The sequence below is a fragment of the Sinohyriopsis cumingii genome, chromosome 1 (assembly GCF_028554795.1).
Source record: "Sinohyriopsis cumingii isolate HCF-2022 chromosome 1, ASM2855479v2, whole genome shotgun sequence".
Taxonomy (NCBI): domain Eukaryota; kingdom Metazoa; phylum Mollusca; class Bivalvia; order Unionida; family Unionidae; genus Sinohyriopsis; species Sinohyriopsis cumingii.
This window is the reverse complement of record NC_142961.1, coordinates 189,723,411-189,738,748: the sequence shown is the minus strand read 5'-3', so window position 1 is coordinate 189,738,748 and position 15,338 is coordinate 189,723,411. Positions and strand designations below refer to the sequence as shown.

The 15,338-nt window shown below is 37.3% G+C and overlaps 1 protein-coding gene across 1 annotated transcript in view; it reads left to right on the top strand.

Annotated features, from left to right (window-relative positions):
• LOC149808564 (chromatin-remodeling ATPase INO80-like) overlaps positions 1 to 15,338 on the top strand; it is a 172,678-nt gene that overhangs the window by 8,628 nt on the left and 148,712 nt on the right. The window contains exons 3-6 of the mRNA XM_089979145.1: positions 817 to 884; positions 1,676 to 1,807; positions 8,708 to 8,840; positions 14,253 to 14,314. Of these exons, the coding sequence (XP_089835271.1) occupies positions 817 to 884; positions 1,676 to 1,807; positions 8,708 to 8,840; positions 14,253 to 14,314 (395 nt within the window). The remainder of the gene's footprint in view (positions 1 to 816; positions 885 to 1,675; positions 1,808 to 8,707; positions 8,841 to 14,252; positions 14,315 to 15,338) is intronic.

The window sequence follows — 15,338 nt, the reverse complement described above, 5'->3', positions numbered from 1 at the left end:
GCTTTGAGCCATATTTTACTATGACTTTAACATTTGTATCATAACATTTCCATGTGTTATAGTGTTATCCCTTGACCATCCAAAAATACATGGCACTAAAAGCAGGATAAAGCCACTTTCAACAATAAAACTGAAGGGTCATTGGACAGAAATTGCTACACATTATTGTAATTGTATCATGGCATTTGTGCTATTTAACAATTACAGATGTGTAATTTGTGAAGCAGAAATGCATGATATGGAAAGAAAGCAATTGTAATCTTTATTTATTTATTGAAAATCAACTTAAGTTTAGTGGTTAACATGCAAAGGGACAGTTTTCATTATCCGGGAAGCAGCACGGTAACAGGACAGGGTGCATCTGCAAGCCGTTTCTTGCAAAGGATAACTCTGTTCCTCAAAAATTCTATATGCAACTCTTTCATCAATATTTAGGTCACCTATGAAGGTACTGTTTATATTTTATCAAAATTCAAATACCAGAATTTTTTACCATGAATGAAAGTTTCGAAATATCAAATATTTGTTAAAACCAGAATGCATTGATCAGCATTTCTATGAAGAAGACATGCGTTACTCACCTTTACGGAGGTCATTTGGAGATAATAAGCTTAATAGGTCTGTATTCATCTTTGTCCGAAATAAGCACAAAATGTGCAGCAATTGGTCTCGTTTTAACTTCTGCTCAATGTACAAAACAATTTATTCTGTTAATGTGTGTGTTTGTGTCTCATTTTAACTTCTGTTTATCATGCAAAACATTTTATTCAGTTTCTCTGTGTGATGATAATTGCACAAAAACTTCATTTCTTGCAGAGAGAAAGGCAGACAAGAATCGCTTATATAACTTTGGCAAGGTGAAGAAGAGCAGAAAATGGCTGAAGGTTTGTATGGCTGGAAAAGAAAAAGTGCAATTTGTTATGGGGTTAATGACAATTACATGATTGACACGATCTTGTACCACTGTTGCAAAACATTGCGTTGTAGTAGTCAAAATGTCAGGTCTTTTTATAGAGCCAGGATCTTGTTACACTTTTGCAAAACGTTGCGTTGCAGTTGTCAGAATGTCAGGTCTTTATATAGAGTCAGGATCTTGTTACACTGTTGCAAAACGTTGCGTTGCAGTAGTCAGAATGTCGGGTCTTTATATAGAGCCTGGATTTTGTTCCACTTTTGCAAAACGTTACGTTGCAGTAGTCAGAATGTCCGATCTTTATATAGTGAATCAACTAAAGGCAAATATTTGTATGTTGTAATCTGACATTTGTTATTCTTGTTTATCACACCTTGATTACATTGGCATTGAAGTCATTTCAGGAAGTGTGCAGGGGCAAGGTGTGCACTTGTTATTGTCAGGATTCATGTCATGGAAAAGGAGTATGCTCGACATTTATCATCAAGGTCCATGTCTAGGAAAAGGTACAAGTTGGACACTAAGAGAGATCTTAAATTTACTCATCACCTAAAATGATATTTTTGCAAAGTAAAAATAAAACAAAACAAAGCAGATTATTCATGTAGATCTTGCATACAGTTTATGGGAAATGACTTGCAGTTATGTGCTGTGATAATTTTACTTTTTTTCCAGATTCTTTTCATTCTCCAACTCGTAGCATGCTGGAAAATGCACCCAAATTATAAAAATTTAATATTGTCAGATAAAATTTCATTTTAGAATATTTTGTTGAGTGACAGCTCTTCAGATGAAGATGATGAACGCCCAATCACACGGGAAGATCTTCAGAGTATGTTACGACATCATAAGCACCAACGCAAACTTCAAATGCAATTCTACCAAGAAAATGAGGTAATACCAAATTATTTAAATAAATTTTTTTTTATTGCGCAACATAATGCCAGAGTGTATTATGCTTTAATATCCATCTGTTGTTCCATGTACTAAGTTGGTATCCATAAAAAAAATCTTTGTGGATGGCTGTTTTCTATCCAAAAGGTACATTTTTTCTCTGCAGTAGTTGGAATTCTCCTTGATCTTCAGTTACCAAACTTTGTGCATTTCTATCATTTGTGGTGGGGAAGAATCCAGTTAAGGTTTTTTAGTCTATCGGTCTAATATCTGATAGAAGAGTATAACTGCTTTCCACCCAATAGCATCACATAGCTCAACCAAACTTAGCATTTACATTTGTGGTGATAAAGTCCTTTGATTTTTGGTGTAAAAGATCACGGTCATTTTGACTGAATGAAAAACAATAGTTGTAACAGCAATTATTGCATTTCCTTTTCAGAGACTAAATGTCCCCTGTCCAATCTGTAACATTCCATCCTCCAGTTAGTATTGGATCATTGAAATGTTTTAGATCTGAAAGAACAAAATAGCCAGCCTTGTCTCCAATGTCAAAGTCACCATTTGGAAAATGTGATCCTCTTTTTTTATTGGATCCATATATGTATTATACTTGTACATTTCTCTGAGAAAATTGCCTTCATTTTGTGTACCAGAGTAGTTTTTTCCTCTCCTTTTTATTCTTTTTACTTTTTCAGATCATTTTAATATTAATTCCCCGATTCCTAGCTTTTGTTGAGTGTTAATTGAGCTCTTTTGATAGTTTTCAGGGGTATTTCATGTCTTGCTTTGGTGAGGAAATATTTGTATTCCCGTCAATGTTCAGGTAATGTGGACAGTAAGTGAGTATTACCTGCTAATTGCCTGAGAGTGGTCTCTCTTATTAAACATCCACGAACATGTGCATTCTGGGAGTAAGTTCTGTTTTAGTTAATGAAGGGTGTACCACATGTTCATTTACTGGCCGATGCAGCTTTGTGTGGAAGGACCATCAAGAAAAACAAAGTGACTGATCAGTCATGAGCCATCACTATTACACATGTTTTTTGTTGCTGTCATGAAATGTGGCTGGAAAGGAAGGCATATAGAGATTGACTTTGAAAATGTGACAGAAGTTCTTACAAAACATGATAAATGTAAAAAGCACAGTGATATTTCAGCGATGGGGTAGTTGGCATTGCCGAGCTATGCAAGTGAAAACAAACATTCGGCATTAGTAAAGTCAAGTCGGCCCACAATTTCAGTTATGTTTTATACACTTCTGGAGTCCATTATGGGAAAGTTAGACCCTGCAACTATGTAAATATGTGGAGCCCCAACTTGCATTGGCACAAATTTTACAGTTTGAGTAGTTTGTAGTTTGGCTGCATATCCCTCAAAGGTTCTGAAAGAAGAAATCTTTTGGACTCAAAACGCAATTTCAGTTTTCATTCCTGTGAAGACATTTCAGACATTTTAAAGATCACATTTCCGGACAGCACTGTTATGAAACAATGTGTGTGGAGAACCCAAGTCAGCATATTTTGCCACCTTTGGTATAGCACCACATTTTTCTTCTCTTCTAGGGCACTAAATCAAAGGGAACACATTTATGCTTTTGTTTCATGTAAGCATGAGTGGCAGTGTTCAAGATAAACAATGAGCATGCATAATAGAGTCTGGAGTGATGAGGTACAAACTTTTTATTACACCTCTAAATTTCTTGGTCGTTTGACAATAGGTGATATTACAGGTGATATTACAGGCAGTGGAACAATTATGTCATATGGTTTGACTACACACATCTGCTGCAGCTTTCTATGGATGGCTCTAATATGAACCTTGAGGCTTAAAAAGATCTGACAAAGGAAGTGAAGCTGCAGGCTAGTCGCAAAATTTGAATGTTACAGCTTGTGGACTGCATACATTGCACAATGCCTTTCAAGCTGGGTTTGTTTCAGCTTAATGGGATGTGGCAAATATCATGTTAAGAATTGACACTGTGATACTTCAATAAGATGACACAATTTACAAGATGTGACTGGCTGTTTTTTCTACCCTTGTAAATTTTGCAATCACAGATAGGTTGGTATTAACCTTACTTACCTTGTCATTGGTATGATAATTTTGTGTACATTTAAAGTTATGATTTCATTTTATGGTATGGTCCATGTAGTTGAAGCATAAAACAGAATATAACGATTTACATTTATTTGGGGTTTATTTGTATCAGCGTCTTAAAATGTTAGTAGAAACATGTATGCTGAATTGTTTCTTTTAGCTTGTTCTGTGTTAAGGATGTCTAAAGTCAGATTCATTAAAGCTCATGTTCATCCAAGTTGTTTAGTTACAACTTGAGGTTCTGGTGACTTAGTATTGAATAGTGTGCCAGTAGTACTTTTTATGCTGAAACAAAACTGATATGTAAAGTTGATATATTTCTGACTTCTGCTGAAAAGCTGTTTTGATGTTATGCTTTTCAATGGCTGGAAAATATGAACCAGCAGAGAGTAATAATCCTTCTGCCCTATATTGTCGACCACTGCATTTGTGTCAGGGTGAAAGAGGTCATTCATGAAATCATTGAGAAGGCAATTAATTATTCCCTTGTCACAGACAAGTATCATTTCTTTATTGTGGTAGCATGAGAGATGGTCATTCCTCAAGGTCTGTCAGATAGACAAACCCATGATGCCATTCACTGGCACAGCTTGGTTTGTTGCTCAAGAGGGTCATGCTGTAATACCTGATGTTGTTAACAAAGCACTACATCAGCTTTTGTAGAATCTGAAGATTGGCAACAGAATGAACTGGATGTATCAAAAGTAGAGTTTTTTATGGCAGAAATGTTCTTGAGAAAATGCAAGATGGCCTTAGACACAGGTTTAAGTCCAAATGTCCTGCAAGGTACTCCTACTATCAGTGGCACAGAATTCGTGGACAAGTCTCCAGTTACATACCCTCTTGTGCAACCTGTCATGGTCAAAACAGGTGGATGGCTGAAGCAGGCAGGATTTGGGGCACTAGGTCTGATGCATTAAAGAAACAGTTTGGCCAATTTCTTGTTGACATTAGTTCTGGAGACAAATGCATGACATGATTTTGATGTAGCAGATGACAGGGTAGGTAGACTTTTTTCCTTTCATCTTACTAGCAACAAGAAGTATGCAGATCTTTAAGAGGTTGTACGGCAGGTCCTGCTTCTCATTGGCAAGCAACGGTTGAGTACAGGTTCTCTGTTACTGTTAAAACTGTAGCTTCTGTCAGTGATTGTTGGTCAGTGATTTCAAGAGCAATTTGTTCACCTTGCTTTCAACGGCGATTTGACAAATCTTGCAAACATTATCTGATAGCACAGAGTGATTAATGATATGTACAAAAGGTTGTAGGGATTGCTAAAGTGAATATCACAAAGGAACGTTTACTGTCAGTTTTCTCTGCCTCATCACGGTATCATTACGGAAACAAAATGGAGAAGGTTAAGATGGACAGAAAAGAAAAAACAAAGAAAGCACATTTTTTGGAAGACATCAATGGTCGCAGATCACCAGCTAACAGATTAGCTGATGAAGTTGAACAGCAAAGTCAGTTCACACTGATACGTCAGTTGAGGAGAAAAGCAGACAAAAACAAGGAAATCTTCTTTCTGTAGAAAAAGAAATTTGTTAGAAGGCAGAAGAACTGAAAGACTGCTAAGAAGCCACCCCACCCACCCCTTTTTAAAATTCTTTTATACTTAATGGTTTTAAGGGTTTTCATCTTTGTTATGTTCTTTATGTGGTGTCACTGTTACACACCATGTCAATTTGGATTGCAGCAATTGCAAATTTTCTATGGCTTACGTTCCCACTGAATAAATGTTAAATGTTAAATACAGCTTGCTTTCAGATATTTTTTTTTTCTTCACTTTACCTATTTTGGAGGCATTTTAGCTTCTATCTTGATTCCTTGTTACCCCATAAGATACTGTGTTCTGTGCCCGAATTTATTTTTGTATCATGCCTCTGTGCTCCAATAATTCTTATGCAAGCTCCACCATCAGCTCATCACTAAACTAGTCTTTGTTCTTTGATAGGACACTGGGTTTTGTATAGTGGGCACTGGACAGGCAGTGAGCATGGGTAATATCCCCATGTGTCCATGCTTCTGATCCATCTCGATAAAGCAAGGGAGTTGACAGGTACCAGAACAACTAGGGAACAAGATCAGATGAACTTAAGTTCCTTTTGTATATTCCCTTTTAGTCTGTTTGGGAAGTGGAGGTCACCCCCTTCCAGAAGTGTATTGTCTTTTCCCTTTATGGCACCATAGCTATCCCTCCCTTGGATGGAAAGCAGGGCAGAGGTAGAGAACTGCAGTCCTGTGTCGTTCACATTAGCAACTTGTTTCCATTCGACGTCTCCCCCCCACACACACACTTACACCCCGCTCCACCGCCGCTTCAATGCTTGTGGTTCAGCAACTTGCTCAACCTGTTGGTAGATGATCCAGGGAAATTACCACTGAGAAGGAACCATCTGTTGCAGCACAAGGTGTCTCGACTGCACAACAGCCCCCAGATTTGCCACCTTCATGCTTGTCTCATCTCAAGAAATCAGTTTTCCAGGCTTATTTTTTTAGGCACAGTTGCAGAGTGCATTGTCGAGGCTAGGAGACTTTTAAGGTTCATAATCTAAAATAGAGAGTCTTCTGTGATTAGTACGGTGCTAGGGATACCAAGACAGGCTTCTTTGCCCAGATAGAGCCTTCAGATTTTACTTTGGTTTCTTCTGAAAGGAGAAGAAAAAAGGTTGAACGCATCTCTTCAAACCTATGAAAAGTTCCTCTGACATTTTGGAATCTACTATTTCTAGGTGGATTGTGTTCACTATCATGAGAGCTTTTCAGTCCCACACTGAGAGGAACCTGTCATTTATGAGAATCAATGCCTATGAAGTTACAGTTGTCCCTGTTTCTTGGGCCTCTTTGAATCAATCTTTTTTGGATGATGTTATAAAAGCCATAGTTTGGTCTCACACTAACTTCTTATTATACCTTTGATCTTTGGTACACCAGAGTGAAGGCATTTTTTTGTTGGACTATTGGCACAAAAAGGTATTGCTAATATACAAATTTAGTGAGGGTGGTGGATGGGGAGAACTAGTTTTAATTATGTAATACTTGCCTACTACTAGTAAAGATTCACACCATTCCCACTATGATGTCCTGCGTGTTCATGTCCAAATCAGAGGTGGGTGAGAATCCTAATATGTGTTGTGATGTAGGAGACTGGCTGGTTAAACTTAGTTTTAATATGCACACATACCAACCTCCCTAAAATAATAACATATAGTTCTAAATAATAACAAGCCTTTATTACCAATATGGACCAAAACTGGTAGAAAGCTTGTACTTGGGTTAAGGAAAGCACCTATTGATTTGGGGTCAAAAGGTCGTGGCCACTGAAAGAAGAAAAACTGCTTATGCATAACAGTTTCAATTATCTACATACTGGACAATTAAGCATGGAGTGATTACATAATGTGCCATTCACAATGCCTTATTTTACTCTGATATGAGAATTTGCATTTTAATACTATTATGAAATATCTACTGTGCTTGCTAACAATTCTACATGATGGATTTCATGGTACACGTGTTGAAATTAATGTGCATGTATCCAGTTTGTTTTCTTGACATTTTTCTTTGTATCAATATCCAAGTCCATCATGCATTTGCTTGTGACATTGCTATAAAACCTTTTACATTATTGTCTAATTGTATTGGTTATTACTTTGATATCTAATTGTATTGGTTATTACTTTGATATCTAATTGTATTGGTTATTACTTTGATATCTAATTGTATTGGTTATTGGTTATTACTTTGATATCTAATTGTATTGGTTATTACTTTGATTAATAATGTAGGAAAATAAAGTTCTTAATATAGACATTACTGTTTTTAACTTGCAAATCAGTTAGACCAAATAAGCTTATGGAATGACCCTGCATCTGTTATATGCATTTGTCCCTAACTGCTATTTTTAACTTTAAAAAAAACACTATCCATTTTGGCATTAAGAACTTTCAGATTAGTACACAAGATGTCATAGTCCGTAAAAAAAGAAAGATCTAGAGAAATGTGCTAGCTTATCCAGGCTGACCTACCTGTTAGTGGGAATGAAACCCACTCCCATCTGGTCACGAGACAAATGTCCTGGCCACTGTCATCTCGGCTACCTTAGGTGGGCGTCTTGGTGATTTCCAAATAATGATCTCAAGAGAATATAACTCCCATTGGACAAAGATCAATTTCTAATTTATTACCTGGGTTAGTTCCCAGAGGGCATGGAGTACCCATGGGCTAATGTTTGGCTACATGGTTTTTGGATAGGCCAAAGTTTTTTAAAACCCGATTCTGTTGAAAAATATTTCATTCAGTGTTTGAAAACAAATGAAAGAAAACTTTTACACCTAAAATATTAGACTATCCCATAAAACATATAGCAGAGTAATCACACTTTAAATGAGTAATCACACTTTAAATGACATTAAATGCCATATTTTATCCTTTTTTTCCATTTCAGTCCACAAGAAAATGAAAACATTTTTTTACATTAAAAAAACATCTTAACATGTGAAAACAGAATCTGGCATATTTTAATCTCATATCTGGTCTAAAAGTAAAATTTTGTAGCCACACAGTGTTCCAAACTTGTTTTTCCACTTTAGTTTCAATACAGATGAACAAGTTGGTTACCTGGGTGAGCAATATCTGGTCTACTTGGGCCTATTGGTAAATATTTCAAAAGAAAATATTAAAATTTTGCTTTGTTGAAGAAATAAACATTTCCTATTGACACTGTTGTTGATTTGTGTAAATCTATCCTAAATGATTTCTGTTGTATAATGACTTTTAATTGCCTTGTTTTAATAATAGCTTAGTCAGTACCAGTACTACAGCACGGGACTTCTGTCCAACTATGACAAGTACCATGAGCATCAGAAGAACATATTAGGGCCCAAGAAGAAAATCTCCAAAGAACAGAAAAAAATGGAGAGGAAACTCAAAGGTTTGCCATGTTTCTTAGATCCTATATATGAACATTACTAAAGATAAGAAACATATTCTTTTAATAGTATTGATACATCACCTGTTGTTATCATTTCCTTGATGCTAGTATTGAGTCCAAAGTGAATGTTCCTTCTGGTAATTGGAGGTCTAGAACAAACAGTGATCCCAATCTGATGATTTCTTTTTCTTTCTGTTCATTTGGAATATTGTCCATCTATTCCTTTTATTTGGGTTCATTTGGAATATCATGCCTTTTCCTTGGGCTTCATGTAGTTCTGATGTGTGTCTGATAGCTCAACGATTTTATCAAGTATTTGGCATATCTACTGTCAATCATATTACTTTTTGTGTTGATTTTTTCACCCAAGTCATTGCATAATTTTCATTTATTTCTGTCCCATTTCATTCAATTTGACAGTTTTGAGTATCTTACTCTAGAATCCATGCTATATGCTTTATTCCACTCCTTTGTAACAGGTGTTGGGGTAAGTTTTACCCACCCAGTTCTTGTTCCTGTTTTTTTTTTTTTTTTGTTTTGTTTTTTCCTTTAGCATTTCATTGTGACTCAAGTGTGAGTAAATGCGATCATATGAATACTGCCTGGGATATGCACATGTATTTTGTATGGACACACAGACATTGCTTTTGGTCTGATGTAGTGTGGGACTTTACAAAAAGTATAAAGCATAATGTGACAGGAGAAAGTTACCTGCTTTCTCCTCTGTGTCAGTGGAAGACTCCCGCCATGATTTACAGAAGTCACAGCTTGCAATGGGCTGGGTACATGGTTCCTTCTTGGGAATGCAAAATTGCCCCATTCCCACAATGGTGAGATGAATGACATTTTCGAGGAAGTTGTCAGCTTCATGAGAGAGGAATCCTAGGCATTTTCCACTTGACCAGGTCAGCCACAAGCAGGTCACACCTTCCTGATGTAAGTGTAGCATGCTCTTCTTGGTGAAATGGACCTGTTTTCAGATCAAGGGGATTTCATTCAGCAGAGTCAAATTTCCTGTATAGTCTTCCCCCCCCCCCCCCAATCTTCACTATCTGGCTGGTCTTTGTCCAGGTTACAATTCCAAGACAGTATAACAGTCTCAGTCACTGGGGACTGGACGTTGGTTGCTGTGTATGGTGACCTGGTACTGATCTCTTGGTTTCTGTCACCAATCATTGTGTTCCAGGTTAAAGTACCGGTCTTACGTCTTGATATCTGATCTGTGGAAAAGGATCGTGTTGACACCAACACCCTCTCTATTTCCATTCAGTTCCAGTGGGAAAGATTTTGATTACCAAACAAGGGAAAGGGATTGGGTCAAAACCCATGTCTATGTTTAACCCCTATGGAGTCCCACTACCCACTTACATCTTCCTTTTCTCAGATGACACCATGAATGAATTTCCCATGGCTCTACAGGTGTTCATTTAACTGAGCAGGCTATACACCCTTCCCATTCCTTGTTATGGAGGAGGAGGCTACTGTTGTTCTCATACTTCAAGAATGGATTATCAGTCTATTTCATCAGGGAGACAGAAATAATGGGTCAGTTCAGTCTCCTCCCTTTCTGATGTCCCATTCTGCCTCCACATTCACAGGAAGTAGAGAGATAGGACAATTCCCCAATCATGAAGTCCACTTCTTCAAGGAGGGATGGTCCTGGCTCCTGGAAGCAAAGACTAGACAAAAAAGTCAAAATTTTGGTGGGCATGTCTGACACTTCTATTTGAGGTGGTCCCATATTTACCCCACCCTAGAGGTCAGGTGACAGAAGAAGGCAAAGTTCGGACAGTTGACTAGGTTGTAAACCATCCCTAAATATATGTTTAAAATGCTCACAATCTTTGGAAACTGGTACCCTCCAGTTTGGTGGGGCACAAACTAAATTGGTCCTTCTGTCATATCTTCACTCAGTAATGGCAAGAGAGCTTACCCAGAAGTTGTCACGAGGACAAAAGGTGACTAGAAAGCAGAAGCGGTTACCTGTCCTCTCTTCTTTGCTTTAGCCCCTGGTTCCCACATCAAGTCCATGAACCTGTTCATTCCTTAAGACCCCCCACCTTAGACTCCGGTCTTTCCATGGTAAAGATATCAATGGGTACTTGTTATTGTAGCCTCTCGTGCCAGTCTTTTTTCTTTTGGCTCTTTATTTCATTCTGTTAAAGGAGGAATTGTTGTCTCCAACATCATTGTAGAGATTGTCAGAGATCATATGCTTTTGATGTCCAGCGATATGACTGAAATGTTTTTAAAGCTACGTTAACAATCCGAATCTTTCGATGTCCTTTACGCTCTCTGCCAAATTTTTTATATCCAGAGGGATGCCACTTCGGAAACATCAGAGGTTTTGCTTCATGCAAAGACATTTTTAGGAGGGTTATTCTTATGGTGGATTCACAAGGTATGGGTATCAACAGCACCAGTCCCTGCCCAAACTTGAAGTACCTCCATGCTGCAACTTCAGTTTATCCTTCCAAACATTTTAAGCAGGAGAGCAGTTCCATTAAACCCATTTTAAAATTTACTACTGTCCATCCTTAGCAGAAGAAGGTGGCTTGAAGGGCCATAGTAAACCCTGCCCTCTTTCTTAAGGAAAGAAGCAGTCAGCCCTAGGAGTTACCTCCTCTCCTGCCAAGTCCTTCTCTTCCTGATGCCTCAGTAGGTACTAGCCTGGCTTCTATTAAGAGGGTTGGTCAGATCTCTTGGACAATATGAGAGAGTATTTCCACTACAAAGGAGGATTACTGGTTTTGCTTCCATGATCCTTAGTAATTTTCAAAAAAAAAACATTGGGTTCCTTTGGTCCCAAGTGGTATCATTAGTGGAAGAGTTGCAGCTGCTCTTAGGAAGGGCACAGTAACAAGTTTGACAAACATCTAAGGCTGGAAATTATTTTCCTGGATTATTCTAGTTTCAAAAACGGGGGAAAGTTTTGACTTGGCATTCTTCATAAAACAAGTTTCCTCAGGAAGATCATTTAAAAATGGAATCATCTGCAGAAATCAGGAATGCCATAAGGTCGATCAACTTAGTGGTCTCCAAACATCTTTAGGATGTCTGCCTTCACATCCCCGTATTTCTGTTCATCAAGAAATTCCTGATCTGTCTGAACCTGAAGATCATTATATTTGAGTTTCTTTCACCAAGACTTACCTCTTGCCAACAAAGCCTTTACCAGTGTGATCTGAGCAATAGTATCTCGCTTGATGTATTTAGGTGTCCCATCATCCAGTATTATAACAACTGTTTCATGTACAACATCCTCATATGTACCCTTGTAAGGGACCTGACACAAACTAATCCCCAGAGAATTTGGATCTTATCCCTTTTAAGTATTTAGTTTACGAGATGAATTTCCTCACCAGTCAAGGGACAGTTTGGGTTTCCATCATCAGGAACATATCTTTTCTCTCATAGCATAGTCTGGAATCTCCTCTTTTGGTCAGTCACCTCGAAGATCACTCAGAATCTGTCACATTCCAGGCAGGGGAAATTTCCTGGCAAATGTCCTGTCCAAAAAGATTTGTGTGGTCCTTATAGAATGGTGTATGAGCTAGTTGGTAGCAGAGACTCTCCAGTCCAGAAGCGGGGACATGCGCAGTGTCTGAAGTGGGATTGTCTGTATGCCTATCATTTGTATAGGTCAGTGAGATCCCTCAGGTTCTTCACATAGTCCAGACTTTAATGTCACAGATTATGTTGATATTCCCCTGTGACCCCAACAGTCTTGGTACATCTACCTCAGCCTGTTGGTAGATTATTTCAAAACACCCAACCACAGCAATGGCAGAATCGCCCTCGATGGCTTAGCTTTAGGGAGTCAGACTCCCGCTGGGCTGGCATATTCAGCAATGCAATAATAACACATCATGTAGGTTTTTTTATGGTGGGATACAACTAATTTTGATTATGTAATTATTCCCTTCTATTAATTCCCTCTTCCTCCCTTCCCACTCGGATGTTCTTCAGTCTTCAAGGTATGATATCCTGTTTGAAAGGAAACAGCTGAGGGATCAAACTGAGATCATTGTTTTTGTTTTGGACCTCCAATTACTAATTGGAGAAGAGAATATTTATTTTAGACCAGGGACAAGCACCAGGAAAAACAGCAATGCAATAACAGGAGGTAAGTATTAATCAAAATTACTTTTACTTCCCCAAAAAACTATTTAAATACTATATTAGTGTTTGAATAAAGACAAATTTCAAGTGATATCACTTAAACCTGCATGTGATTTCATTACATCCTTCCTTCATTTATACCTAAATCAGGGGGGCCCAGAGTGGCCGAGTGGTCTAAAGCGCTCTCCATTATGGATCACTGCCATCTCACCTCTGTCTGCGTAGGTTCGAGTCTCGGATTCAGCCAATGTGGGTATGTGAGAAAGCTTGCCAGTAGCTTCTCGAGGGTCGGTGGTTCTTTCCGGTGTTTTCCCGGGTTCTTCCTCCACCATTAATACTGGCCGCCATGTATTGCCTATCGTGTGCTGAAAAATGGCGTTAAACCCTACAACAACAACAACAACCTAAATCAGGAATCTATCCAATCAAGCAAAGTGGTTTAAAGAACTGAGCCCTCTTTTCGTTTCTTAAAATTTCATATTTGGTGCCAAAAGAATCACCTGTTTGAAATTTTTTTTAAAGCTGTTCAACTCTGGTATGACTTAACACAGCTTTTAAAAGTTTCCTTTATGGTCTCTTCAGACAAATCAGACAAGAATTTCACCAGACAATCTCCCAATTGAACAAAACATAAACAAAGCTAATATCCATCTCTGTCCATCGCTTGATAGTAGGTTTTCAGAATCATATATATATATATATATATATATATATATATATATATATAAAAACTAACCTTGTTCAGGGAAACAAATTTAAATCCTGGTCATCAAAAATGATTTAATTAAATAAAAAATCTTTAGCACATCTTAATACTATAGGAAAAATTAGGTTTTTCTTATATGATGTCTACATGTTTTACACCATATGTCTATTATAAGGTCACATTTTGTGCATCATGACCAACTGTTTCACATTTTCTCAAGGAATTTCAGTCAGTGCTAAACTAAAGTGTGGATAAAGGTGGCTTGTATTTTGAGCTTCAGTAACTCTAGGATCTGTAAGAAGTGTAGACAGCATGTGATTAATGAATTTCTATTTTCTTTTAAAGGTTTTTACTTCAAAACACGTGGCCCTGTCCCTACAAAACCTATAACTGCAAAATTTGGAATTCGTGTTTCATTGAAATGTACTGATGGCATAAATTTTGCCCGTATCAAAAAATATAACTGCAGGAGTAAAGTTCTGTTGAGAAATTGAATTGATCTTGTGAAATGTGCATAATTCTTTACATTTCACTGTGAAAATTATGTCAAAACAATATCTCATGAAGTTTACTTATAATTTCAGCAAAGTTGAAGAAGATGAAGAAGGAGAAAATTATAGAAAATGGAGAAGGGGAAGATGATGAGGTAATGGGGGAGTTTATTAATTCCCCGGAATCTGATTAATATTGCCACCAGAAAACTGGGCCCATCAAATATATTATCCAGCATTTTGTTCATCTCTTTCTTCCATGATATTTCCTTCTCCAGGAAAATTGATTTGCTATGGTAACATATTCAGGGATAAATTACAAACTTGTGTGAACTTAAAGGACATAGACAGGGTTTGTAATGTGAATCAAGGTCAACCTCTTTATCTCAACTTCATTTATCTCAAGTGTCGAGTGTATGTCGAGTGTTTTGGTCCAGTCCTGAAAAGGTCCTCTATTGTTGTGCTAATTTTTCCTCACTTGGTCAATGTTAAGATGATAACATCATTATATCTGGCATAAGTTTCAGTCCAAAGTAATGAGAGGACCTACTTAATTTCAACGATGTGAACTATTAATGTCCATCTTGGAGAAATTTTACAAGAAATGATCAGTAAAAGCAGCAAATTTTAGTTACATTTTGCTACTAGTCGCAAGTCAACACTAAAAAAAATACTTAAAAAGTACAATCCTATATATTTTGTGAAACTGAAATTCTTAAAATGTGGGTAGAGACAATACAGCAGAACAGCTTGCATCGACTTTTTGCAGAGAGCACCTGTTAATGCAGTATTCATGTAATACAGCAAAATCATCATTGACATGTGCTCCATCCTTTATGAATCTGACTTTCTCCAAGTTGCTCCGACAGCGACAGGTTTTTAGTCATTGTTCTCAGAATAATATATTGACAATTATGTGTCCTTTCGTTCTTTTACCAATAGTATGTAACTTTAATGTAATATTTTTTTGTATCAATATTGGAAGGTGGTTTATTATTCATATCACATGATTATTGGATCTCTGATGTCATGACGTGGGTTATGAGATTTGTGTAATGTGGCTAGAAATACAAAAGGCGAGTACCAGGTCAAATTTCATCCATGCTGTAGTTTTGTGTCATCTGTCAGTGGATTAAATGCATAACGATTATAATAGTCACAATTATTTAGAAAATAAAA